At 42.4% G+C, this 12,627-nt stretch overlaps 1 protein-coding gene across 2 annotated transcripts in view; it reads left to right on the top strand.

Annotated features, from left to right (window-relative positions):
• The window catches only part of TLN2 (talin 2), a 1,508,116-nt gene that overhangs the window by 1,400,304 nt on the left and 95,185 nt on the right, over nt 1-12,627 (top strand). For both annotated transcript variants that reach the window (XM_078684194.1, XM_078684193.1), the window contains one exon: nt 8,359-8,464. In XM_078684194.1, the coding sequence (XP_078540320.1) occupies nt 8,359-8,464 (106 nt within the window). The remainder of the gene's footprint in view (nt 1-8,358; nt 8,465-12,627) is intronic.

The following is a 12,627-nucleotide window of genomic DNA, read 5'->3' as shown; positions in this document are numbered from 1 at the left end:
GGTGGCCAGGGGATTTGGGTCCCACACCTACCCCAGTCTCTGAGCTTAAAAACCTCGGGGTTTGGTTGGACCCTTCCCTTACGTTTGCCTGCCATACCAAACGTACGGCGGCTTGTTGTTTTGGCATTCTACGGGGGCTCCGTCCTGTGCTTAAGTTTTTTGATGCCGCCACCAGACAACTTGTGATCCAAGCCACTGTCATCTCTAGGCTGGACTATGCGAGTTCTCTATTGGTTGGCCTGAACCACGCAGAAATTGGACGCCTGCAGGGGATCCAGAATGCCGCTGCGCGATCGGTGGTAGGACTACCTAGATCATGTCCTACTTCCAGTACCCTGCGCGCGCTTCATTGGCTCCCGGTGGCTCAGCGGATCCAGTTCAAGGTCCTCTGTGTCGCCTATAAAATACTCAAGGGGTCTCCGGCCATGATTCTGTCCAAACTTCTGGTTCATTACACTCCAGCCCGAGCTTTAAGATCTGCTGACTTAGAACTGGCTGTTGTTCCTCGCTTTAAGCGCAGTAGAGCTGGCGGACGTTCCTTCCAAGCCCGTGCGGCGGTGCTTTGGAACTCCCTTCCCCCGGCGATCCGCGCTCTTAGGGACCTGCTTTCCTTTCGCCGTGCGGTGAAAACCTTTCTGTTCCCCTAGTTTCTTTTATTGTCTGTTGTCACGTTGTGTTGTGCTGCTACCTTGTCTTGGCGCCAGGACGCTCCTTCGCTGGAGCATCTGTGCGCCTAATAAAAGTGCATAACATAACATAAAAGTGTGGATCTCCCTGGTCTCTTTAACCCTTTAAGAGTATCATTAGTGCTAAGCTTTTAAATCCTTATTGATACTAGCAGAGCATTTGTCAGGGTATTAATGTTTGTTTTCTTCAGGGTGAAGCAAATAGTTTTGTTGAATGTAAGAAACACGTATTGTAACCAGACTGAAAGAAATGTCGAGCCATGTGGTCCTTCTGATAGTGAGACTTTAGTTAAGCCTAAGAGAGGTGAAGCTTCTTGCTACTTAACTGTACAAAATAATAAAATCATTGGCAAGCCCTGATCTTTTGTGAGGGGAAGTGCTTTGTAACCTTTGGGGGCTCCCAGGTGTCGTAGAAAGAAAATCCCACATCATGCATTTGTTAAGCGCTACTACTCACCCGTGAGGGTCTCAAGGCGCTGGGGGAGGGGGGTTTCGCACCATGAAGCAACATATTGAGCTACATCAACATGGAAGCAGAGAGTGGGGCACCTTTGCTGAGTAGATGGCACTAGCAAAGTTAAGCTGTATGTTAACAGAAGAGTGTAGTGAAACGGAGTCAGAAGATGAAGTTTGCAGTGTAAGCTGGGAAAATAAAAGGCTTTGACTGCAAAATGTAGCATAGTAGGTACTTTTGTCAAAGAGGCTGTATTTTCGTTGCTTCTTGAAGAAAGCATGAGTGCCCATTCATCTTACCTTTGTGAGCAAGAAAAGTTGTAAATCCCACAACATGTTAACTTGATAACAAAGTAAAATAAATGTACATGTAATTGTGATTAGTGAATAGAACTATATCTTTGATAGGCTGCAGCATCCAAATAGCACACACTTACTGAACAAAAAAGTTGTCAATCAGTATTAAAAGCATGTCACTGCTGTAGTCTATCAGTAAGACCACTTAATGTCCCACCATCTAGAAACCTAACAAGATCGCAAATGGAACAATGAAACCATCTTCGAAATGCCATGACCTTGATGGACAGCCTATTTAGGCAATGGTAATAAATGAAACACACATGAAAGGCACTGGGTAATAGCTGCTGTAGGAAACTGGTTACTGTTTGAGGGGAGGTGAAACCCTACTCAAGCAGCAACCACAATTCTTGTCATGGTGAAACACAAGCAAATCTCAACTTAACCTGTGCTTAACCCTTTTCCTCCTGCGGCTTGGCACAAAAGCAGTCAGGCTTAACTTAGAGGCAATGTGTAAAGTATTTATGCAGCACACAAACGGCAATAAAGTAAAAATACAACCCAAGAAAAATCCTGCACCAATAAAAAAAAATTGTAAAATGTTTATTTATTTATTTATTTTGAAAGTTTTATATAGCACGAAACAAGACCCTTACAGGTAACAGAGCGCTTTACAGTAAATGTGTATAGGTATAACAAATCAATAAAAGTAAGCAGGACCATAAGAATAAAATCAAAAAGCTAAATAAAAGAACAAGGCACAGATCGAACATTATGAATATAACAGAGCGCATTACAATAAATGTAAGCAGGAACGTAAGAGTAAAGTCAAAATGCTTACTACATGAACACAGGGTACATCAAACATTATGGATAAGCAGGACCATATAGATTGGCAGCAAAGACAAACATAGATAGAAGGGAAAGATAGAAGGGAAAGACAGATAAGGTGCAAGATCGAACCGGTTGCTATTGATGGATGATGGTAGACCATTGATGATGAAAAAGTCACAATGAGTGGAATAAAGCTGTACATATAAAAGATGAACATTCGATTGGTAGGTAAGCTAAATGGAATAGGGGATCTCCACTGTTCAGTCAAGCAATGTTTATGTAAATGTTGCCATAAGGATGCCTTTTACTTCCAGTTTGAAGGAAAGGGTGGAAGGGTTCAGTCTAATTTCTGGTGGCAGGGCATTCCATATCCTGGGTGCCATTCCTGAAAAGGAACGATTATACGTTTCTTTCTTCTTGAATTTTTGTGGTTTCAGAAGGAGGTTTTCTGCACTTCTTGTTGATCTTGATCCTCCAGATATTGTGAGTTTTTGTGTGAGGTAGCTGGGTGCACTATGATGTAGGGCCTTGTGCGTCATGCAAGCTATTTTCAGGTGGATTCTGGCTTCAAATGGCAGCCAGTTTAAAGATTTTAGATCCGGGGAGATGAGGGCCCTTTTTTTCGAGCCAGTGTTGTCTCGCTGCGGCGTTTGTGGAGGCTCTAAGAGGAGCTGTGGCGGTTTTGGGGAGACCGCATAACGAGACACTGCCATAGTCCAGCCGTGGTAGAACTAAGGCCTGCACCGCTAACTTGAAGTCATTTGGGGGTAGGAAGGGCTTAAGCTTCCTTAGTGTGTTGATCTGAAAGTTTGCTCCCTTCGTTGCATTACTAATATGCTTCTGCATATTGAGGTTACAGTCCAAGGTTATACCCAGTGATTTCGCCGAGTCCACAATGGTTGGTTGAACATCTAGTGCTGTAAGGTGTTTTATCAAATTGTGCATAGTGGGGACTTTAACGGGAGGAGCAATGAGGAGGAATTCAGTTTTTGAGGCATTCAGTTTGAGGTGATTCACTGCCAGCCAGGTTTGGGTGGTCTGAAGAGTATTGTTGAGCAAAGTAATGTTGTCCAAGGTATTGATCTTAATGTAGAGTTGGGTATCGTCTGCATACATGTGGAATTGTACATTGGATGTTTGTAACAGATCGGTAACGGGTTCCATGAAGAGGTTGAAGAGTGTAAGGAGCCTTGTGGGACTCCTAGCGTAACCGGAACTGGTTTGGACAGTGTGTTGTTGATCTTGAATATTTTAGTCCGGTTTTGCAAAAAGGAGGTGAACCAGTAGAACACTGGACCTGAAAGACCCATTCTGTGTTTCAACAGATCTATCAGGTGTTCGTGTTTGACCGTGTCGAATGCTGAGGAGAGGTCTAATAGGATGAGGAGACATGCTTTGTTACGATCAAGGAGTTGAAGTGCATAATCAATAAGGTGTGTCATGGCTGATTCCGTGCTGTGATTTGCACGGAAGCCGGATTGGTGTTTACTTAGGAGGTTGAAGTAGTTGATATGTTTTGTCAGTTGGTGATGAACACATTTTTCCAGAAGTTTGGTCAGGGTGGGAATATTGGAGATAGGGCGGTAGTTGTTGAGGTCCATGGGATCAGCTGTGGGTTTCTTAAGGATGGGAGACACTTGCCCTATCTTTAGGGAGTCAGGGATGCAGCCTTGTTGAAAAGAGCTGTTGATGATCTTGGTCCACAAAGGTAGTAGCACCGGTGTAAGATCTTTAACCGCATTTGCGGGGAGAGGGTCAGTAAGGTGATTTGAAGGTTTCAAGGCACTGAGAAATTTACCTATAGCTTCTTCAGAATAGGAGTGAAAGTATGCCCATGTTGCATCATATTTCACTGTAAGCTTGGATGGGATTTGTTGAGAGGCGTTTGGGGGTAGGGGGGATTTGGTGAGGGGGCAAGATTGAGAGATTAGGTCCTTGAGGAGATCTTTCTTGATGTTCTCCGTCTTTAGGTTAAAGTGGTTAGAAAAGTCATCACAAGATGGTTGTGGGTGAGTTAGGTGAAGAGGCCGTTGAGGTTGGTCCTTAGATTGCGTTTTGATTAATTCAAAAAGTTTTTGGGTCGATTTCTTGCCTGGTCAAGTTGTTGGCTAAAGAAATCTGTTTTAGTGCGTTTGACCTTGCGAAAATAAACATTTCTCTTTCTTTTAAGAGTCAGGAGGTGCTTGGCGGATGGTACTGATCTCCAGTTGCGTTCGGCAGTTCTGAGAGATCGTCTGTCCTCGTTAAGGAGACCGTTGAACCAAGGTTTAGAGTCTTTCTTGGAGACTCTCTTTAGTTGCAGGGGAGCAAATTCGTTAATTATCGTGGTCATGGAGTTTAGGTAGTGGTTGGTGAGGTCGGTTACGTTAGAAGTTCCAGCGGGGGGTAGAAGTAGGTTCTTGCTAGAGGCGGGTAAAGTGTTTGCGTTAGGCTTTTTCCAGTCTCTTTTCCAAACCTTAGTTTTTTTAACTTGGGCAGGGGTCAGCTTGATTGTTTCATTGATGAAGAAGGTGATGATGTGATGATCAGACCAGTCGCAAGGGAGGATCGATTCCAGATGGATGGAATTAATCTTAGAGATGATTAAGTCCAAGATTGCGCCTTTGTTGTGTGTAGGACTATTGCATAATTGGATGAGGTCTAAGGCGTTGAGGAAGTTTTTGAGGCTGTTGACTACTGTGTCACTAGGGTCGTTCCAGTGGAGGTTAAAGTCACCAAGGAAAATGTGTGTATTTCGTCGACCGGTGAGTGATGTGATCAGGTCCATGAGGTGTTCTATGAAGAATAGGTTATCGCCAGGTGGGTGATATATGATGTGGAGCGAGCAGACAGGTTTACCATTACTATTGATGTCGAGGCTGATGTATTCACAGGATGGGAGTAACGAGGGTATGGCTCTGTTTATGGTGATGTTGCTCCGGTATATACATGCAATACCCCCGCCACTCTTGCCCCCTGCCCTGTCTAGTCTGATGATGTCATAGTTAGGGGGAACTAGGATGTCGATGAGGGGCGAAGAAGAATCTGAAAGCCATGTTTCAGTGAGAATGATGAGATCAAGGTTAGTCGAGGTAATGAGGTCGGCTATGTCAGTTGCGTGTTTCGATGCTGATCTACAATTCAGGAGTGAGCATTTAAGACGGGGTGGCAGGGGATGAGGTGTGTTCCTGGTTGAGTGGGACTTTACAGAGATTATTGACGATGACTTCTCTGTTGTTGTGGGTTGAGGGCATGTGAGGGTTTTGGAAGGATAGAGAGGATGAGCTTATGTGTGCGAGGATCGGTGGTAGTAGAGGGCGGGTCATAGCCAAAACAACAAAAATCCAAACAGAGGAGCCAGAGATATGCAATTTTAAAGAGTTAGGTAGAAATAGACCTCAAAAGCACAAAGCACCAACTGTGGTTATCCGGTAGCACTGCACTGGGACAAAGTCACAAGATCAGCCTGACAGCGATTGAGCGCAGGTCGGATACATGTACCAAGTTAGACATGCTGAACCAAGCAACCTAAATCCTGGTTGCGTTGGGTTACAAGGTCCCACGTTGAGGATGCATCACACAGTGGTGGTTCTGAGGATCTGCAGGGCTGGGGTGTGTTGTGCTGCATTCAGAATGATTCACATAGCAGTGATTCCAAAGAGTTGTGGGGCTGCAATGTCCTGGGTCGAGGATGTGTTGCACAGTGGCTGTTCCGAGGAACTGCGGGGCCCTGTGTTAGGGATGCTATATGCAACAGCGGTTCTGAAGCAAGTCGATGCTTTATGCTTGGTCGGTTCTGATAGAAACCCAGTTGGGCTGGCAGACCACATTCAATCTCACTTCCAAGGGTGCTGGACTGGGGTGGCACCAGTTGGGGAGCAAGACTCACAGCAGGCAGCATCCAGTTGTTGTGATCAAGGTAGTCAGAGCCTTTTCTGTCCCTGAAGCTCTGATCAGGAGGCCTGCCAACTAGCCCTTGGAGTCATTCTGGTGGTCCTGAGTTTATGGTGCAAGTCCAGTCCCTCTCACTCAGGCAGCAGGACAACAGAGTATCAGGGCAGCAGTCATCTTGCGGCAGAGCAACATAGCAGTCCTTGTTCTGAGACTTCCACAGGTCCAGATGTGTAGTGAAGAGTTGTGTATGAGGGTCCACTATTTATTCTTTGTGCTAGCTTTCAAGTTTAAGATCCACCCCCAGAGGAGCTTGGAATTTCCTACCCCCCTGCTTGTCTAGGGGCACAAAAGACTAGTGTGAAACCCTTTGTGAGTGTGCTGAGGCAGAGTCTTTGTGATGTGCAAGTGTGGTAGGTGACAGCTGCATCCCCTGTCAAGACAGAGATGGCCTATCCTGCTAACTCCTATTCAGCCTTTGCCTCACTGTCTGGAAGTAATACACAAGGACCAGCTGTCAGCTGCACCTAGTCATGTGATCAAAGATACAGGCTGCATGGCACCCAAATAGTTGGTACAAGATAATGTCAACTTTCCAAAAGTGCCATTTTCTGAATTGTGACTTAACATTAATCTTTACCGTTTAAAAGTGATAACTTTTAATTGGGAGCAGTTAGGTGTGTCGAATTTGATGTTTAATCATTTGTAATTTAAAACCTTAAAAATCCCTATTCTGATCAGATAATAGCAGATTTTTAAGGTGATAAGTACATTTTTTATTTTGCCAATACCTACTTGCACAGACAGTTTGGTTTATGTCTAACCGTATAAACTTAAATAGCATCTTCTTCTTCTTTTTTTTCAAGTGACTACAAATGTGTGGATCAAGAATGAGAAGTTGATTTTTGTTTCTTAAGAAAAGTTTACATTAATCTTTCAAAAACAGTCAATAAAATAATCAGATTTCAAAACTTTAAAGGAGTATGGGTGTGCAAAATTCCCGTAATTTGCATTTGTGCAATTACACAAAAAGTAAATTATGAAATATCACTTAGCGTTACTAAAAATGCAAAACGGCATTTGGCTGTATTTAATAGTGTGAGTGGTGTGCTTGTGTCTATTTTGTATGCAAGGGTGCATTTTGCACAAAAAACATGCTCGGCAAACAACCACATACAATTTAATGGTCCCAATTGTTGCTGTGCGCTTGCGCCAATTGCAAATGGCACATATTTGCACTACGTGATATACTGGCATAATTTTGGAAAATGAATCTAGCAAGCATGACACAAAATCACTGAAATTACATGAGAATACATCAGTGTAACGAAAATGTTCCCCATGCCAAATCAGGAGCCCTCTGGACACCCATACTCTTGCTTGTTCTTTTATTCTGGCATCAGTAAATCAACTAATGTAGCGTATCTCTCATAGCTCTTTATACTAGTATTGGGTTGACATAAACCACTCTGCATCCCATCCTAATTGCCACTGTAGTATCCCACTGTAGTAGCAAGGATGTTTGTTCTCAACTATATTAGCAGTGACCTGATGTCACTGCTAATATGTTCAAAGCTGTATCTTTAATTGAAGTATAATGAGTGTTGTGCATCCTGCATGTTATGGCAGGATGAGTAGCGTTGGGTTCCACCCTACGTCTTGCTCTCCATCTCTAGATATTTTGTGCAGTATTACACTTGACCTCCATTGTGCGACGCCGCGTCTATAACCCAGGCTCAGAGTGTCAAACTCTATCACCACGCTTAAGGGATGAGAGTTGCTTATATTTTTGTAACCATTAAAATCTTCTTTTTACTGATGATTTACATGCAAAATCTTAAACTATTATTCTTTAAACTATTTTTGTTTTTTATATCCTAGAAACTTGAGGCGACACCTAATTTCTGATTGTTAACTCATCACACTGACCTGCAAAAACAACTAGACCCAATTCATTTTGCAACAAACGCTATAAAAAGAGTCAACTGATCTGGTTAATAATTGGATTTGCAAGGATTTTTTGGTCCTGAATCAAAATGATTGTTTTTGTATTAATGTAGTAAGAGGGCAACAAAAATAAATGTTGCGAAGCGGAAGCATCTGGGATAGTTAGACTTCCATGATCACAGGTTACATTAACTTAACACAGACAAAGCAATCATTTCTTCAGTCTTCATTGTCACTAAATCCTGCTTGTCTTTTCATATTTGTATTATAGATTCTTCAGAAGCCAACTCCTGAGCAGAAACACCTCTTGGCTGGCTTCTCAAAACGAGTAGCTGCCGCTGTCACAGAGCTCATTCAGACCACTGAGTCCATGAAAGGTATCTTTGCATTCTCCCACTGTTGTTTGATGATAGGGGTTTCCTTTTTGACAACTAACGTTTGTTTTCTACAGTGAAATAGAAATGTGTAGAGTTCAGAAGATGTACAACCTCGTGAAGGGGATGTTTGCCATTGAGGAGTCTCGTGTGACGTCACTTTTAGCAAATGCTGACCATGGTGTGGAACTGGGTTGTACACTTTTTGACGCTGTGACGATCTTGTATGACACCCTCTTTCTTTGCCGGATAGCGGTAAGGGATACATTTATTAGTAAATAAACTAGGGATCAGGAAAAATATGACAATAGATTATAAACAACGTTCTTATTTTTCCCTCTTTCTGTTGGATTGCAAATACCTCTGAGTTGGTCTCCAGTGCTGCCACTCACTCCAAAACTGGATTTTGGAGTATGGGAGCCATACCAGTATCACTGGCGCTGTTTAACACCGGAATCACAGAGCAGAGTATTATGATACGCTCCCACTGGGCGGGACGGAAGTTTGGCTGGAAGGCTGGAGAAGAAGCTGAGAAGTGTGGATCTGTGACAGTTAGCACTTACAAACGACCAAAAGTGGAGACCAAAAGCTATTCTCCACTCTTATGAAATCACATTAGTGGTAGATACCAGCAAGGAATAAGTTAACACCAGTGACATCATAACACTCAGAATGACTGACAAGCCACATTGAATGTGATCTAACTGCATTCCCTGTAGACGTATAGCTAGCTACATTAACTTACAGTGGCTTAGCCTGTTTAAAGTGCCTCAGGCATACATGCATTTTTTTGTTTTTTTTTAAAACTCTGAATGTTTTTTAATTTATGGCTGGGCTTTATCTGGAGGTCCTAATTTCCAATGGGTTATTTACTGTGTCTCTAAAAAGAAATTGATGTAACATGGTGAGGAAATAGCTCAGTACTTTTTATACGAGCTGTGCACAGGGCTGTTTCTCATCAATGAAGGCTTCTTGCAAACAGGGGTTGGTAGTTGAGGTTTCATGTAATTCTTGTTGACTCATTCTGCTGTATCGAAGAATAATTGATCATAATCTATTTTTCAACCCACACCAATACCCTAAAATTCTTTAGCAATTATTTCACACAGCGGGAAGATGTGAGAATGCACGTTTTCACTGAGGAATGTCTGCATCGAAATATTCATTAGTAGTTTGCTTGACCAAATTATTAAACGTTATCTATATTCTGGAGTGAAAACAACTTCTGTAGTGATCTTAAAAAATACTGGAGAATTATTTTATCTACAAATCTCCACGCTTGTCATTTTTCTTTTCTTCTGTTTAATTGACCTTAACTTAACCCGTTTGCTGCTACGAACGTTCAGCGCCAGTGCTGAACGTTCGAAGAAACAGGTGCGGCTGCGTCGGCCGTTGGACGTGCGCAGCACCAGGGAGGTAGCTCGCGCGACGGCCGACGGCAGCAGCGATAGGGTTAAAAGTTAGTATCTAAATATGACAAGCATCTGCAATGAAATAGGTCTCGCATTTACGCGAGTTTGAGCTATTGTCATTGTAAATGACATTGTCATTTTAAATGACAATGCCTTTTATTTATGTTTTGGTTTTTAAAACATAAATAAAAGGCATTGGCATTTGCAATGCCAATAGCTTAAACTCTCTAATGCAAGATCTTTAGGTGCCATATGCTTTAAGGCATCGCTGAGTTGCTCCCTTCTGTCTCCCATGGCCCCTGAAGAGCTCCCCATTTGCTGCAAATTAAACATACAAGCCAGTGGTCACAACTATACATGAGAAACCCTCCTGCCTTCCTGCAGTAAGAGAAACTCATTAAAGAAAATAGTGCTTACAGACTAAAGAAGACATACCGTGTAACAACCAAAGTAAAAGATCCAGTCCTCATGGGAGGTTAGATATGAAGATAAAGCAGTACTAAGGAGGGACTAACAAGCCTAATAATGAATCAGAAGAATGCATTTACGAAGGACAATGACACAAGCCAATGATAAATATGGGCAGAGAGTGGGCGGAGCTTCAAGTACATACTCCAATACAGCATGGCTTGCAGAGCAGCACATGCACTGCCCAGACGCGACCTAAAAATAAGCAGTTCCTGGCATTCCTATAGTGGTGTCTGCCCAGTATTTATCTTTTTGTAAAAGACTTGTCGTCTTTTCTAGGAAAGAAAGCAGCTAGAACTAAAGCAAGCTGCCTCTTCCCTCTGTGTGCTTCTGTTCAGTAAAACTTGGTCGGCAGTAGGGCACACTTGTGATGTTTCCCATAATATAGTCCTTAACTATGCCACATATTGTTTTTACTGGCATGACTGTGTTTTAAATACTATGCCTCTTTGGTCCGTGTTCTGCTTGCGGACAGTGATTATGATGACTCAAACTTTGGTAGTAGTGTCCATACTCCATGACATAAACCTGTGGGCACCAATCTGTGTCCATCGGCATCGATATAGTTTCCCGATCACTACATGAGTACACTGGTTGCTCAGATAAAATGCTCTTCCACCCGTAATCGATCCTTCACTCTATCCATTGTCTGTATTCCTGTACAGTGAAAGTTAACAGTAAATTGGTCTTGGATTGCGGCAGAGGTGTTTAGCAAACTCAGTTTTTAACCGTTTTAATAAATTGTTGTTTATCGTTGTACTTAAAGATTAGACAAACAAGCTACTGCCCTTTTTTGTATCGCATATTTACAGGCTCTCGAACACTTTGTAGATCCTGGTCCTCGGGGCTCAGTAAATCTTCTTTTTGGGGTTACAAAATGTGTGGTGGTAAGTACTAGCCCTCTGCCCTATATATATTCATTCCAGCCATCGGGCAATGCTCATTTTCACAAGCTTAAACCTTTTTATTTTTGTTGTTTCCATAAACATTCTGTGTACCTATATGCATGTTGGCACAAACTGCAAGCATCAGACTTGCTGAATCAATTGAGATGTGTTGTAGTGCACCATTGTAACATTTCATATCCACTTTAGAAAACGTGAATTCCTTTAGCCATATCCATGTCTGCAGCAGTTGCACAATTATATGTCCCTGTTATTGTGTGATAATGCATTAGTCTGATCTAGTATTGACCCCCAGAGAAGTGATTTGAAGAGACCTATATAACGTAAAAATGATAGCTGGAGGGTTGTCATCCCGATCGATCAGGCATTGGCACTGGTGATTAATTAAAAGTAAATGGGGACCTATTCTTTTCATGGCTCCCTCAGCTTAGGGTTCAGAATTGTCATTGCTGCATCAATGCCCTTTATTCATGTTGTCACATGTTAGGATTGTAGGAGAGCAGAAAGAATTTCGTACACATGAATAGGCTCCCTGTGTAGCTCAGCTGAGCAAATGTACTTGCAAATTCCAGAAGAAGAATGAAGAGATTGCCAATGATTCCAGGACATCCCCTCACTTGTTTCTCATTTGTAACCACAAAAGTGAATGTAATATACTAGGGTTGAACTATCCTGTACTCCATTTATAACTAATTCTAATAAATACGCCCAGCAGATTATTCAACTTTTGAAACAGCTTCAGCCAGACACAATGTTGAAAGATGTACAGAAGAGGTTTCAGTGGATCCAAGGTGAATTCCAAACATGTCAATACTACAGCCTCTGTCCAAAGGAACATCCTCACTGGTATATACAGAGTCTCTTGTGACTCCTTATCTTAGTTCCTATTTATACCTTTCAGTTCCTGTGAAAACAAACTAAGAAACATTGATTCAAACCCAAATATGAGATATGCACTGAGGAAAACAATAATGTGATCGGGGGGTGGCTTGCATTGTTCTCAGCCACTGGTAATTAATCTGGGATTCTATCCAGTCCCAATGTCTTTTTTGCCCACCATGCTACCTAAGACAGGATCCAGGCATTCCTATTCAGAAGAGACCTGCTCTGTCAGTTCGGGTTGGACTGTTTCTACTGGAACAGGACCTAGATTGTTGTGCATATGGCCGATTTCTAGAAAGACAGCCGCTCTACAATAATAAATTTAACTTCATCATACAAATTTCTTAGTAGTTACCTCCAAATGGTTTGTATATGTCATTAGGTAGAACAGAAAACCCATTGTGCTTCAAGTCCAAGCATGGTACATAAAAACAGGTAAATACAGTGATCAGGCCCTTAAGGTTGTGTGGTGTTAGTTTGTTAATGCAGAGCTATTGTG

The sequence above is a fragment of the Lissotriton helveticus genome, chromosome 3_2, assembly GCF_964261635.1.
Source record: "Lissotriton helveticus chromosome 3_2, aLisHel1.1, whole genome shotgun sequence".
In the NCBI taxonomy this organism is placed as follows: Eukaryota; Metazoa; Chordata; class Amphibia; order Caudata; family Salamandridae; genus Lissotriton; species Lissotriton helveticus.
The sequence above is the reverse complement of the archived record's forward strand: the minus strand, read 5'-3'. Positions and strand labels throughout refer to the sequence as shown.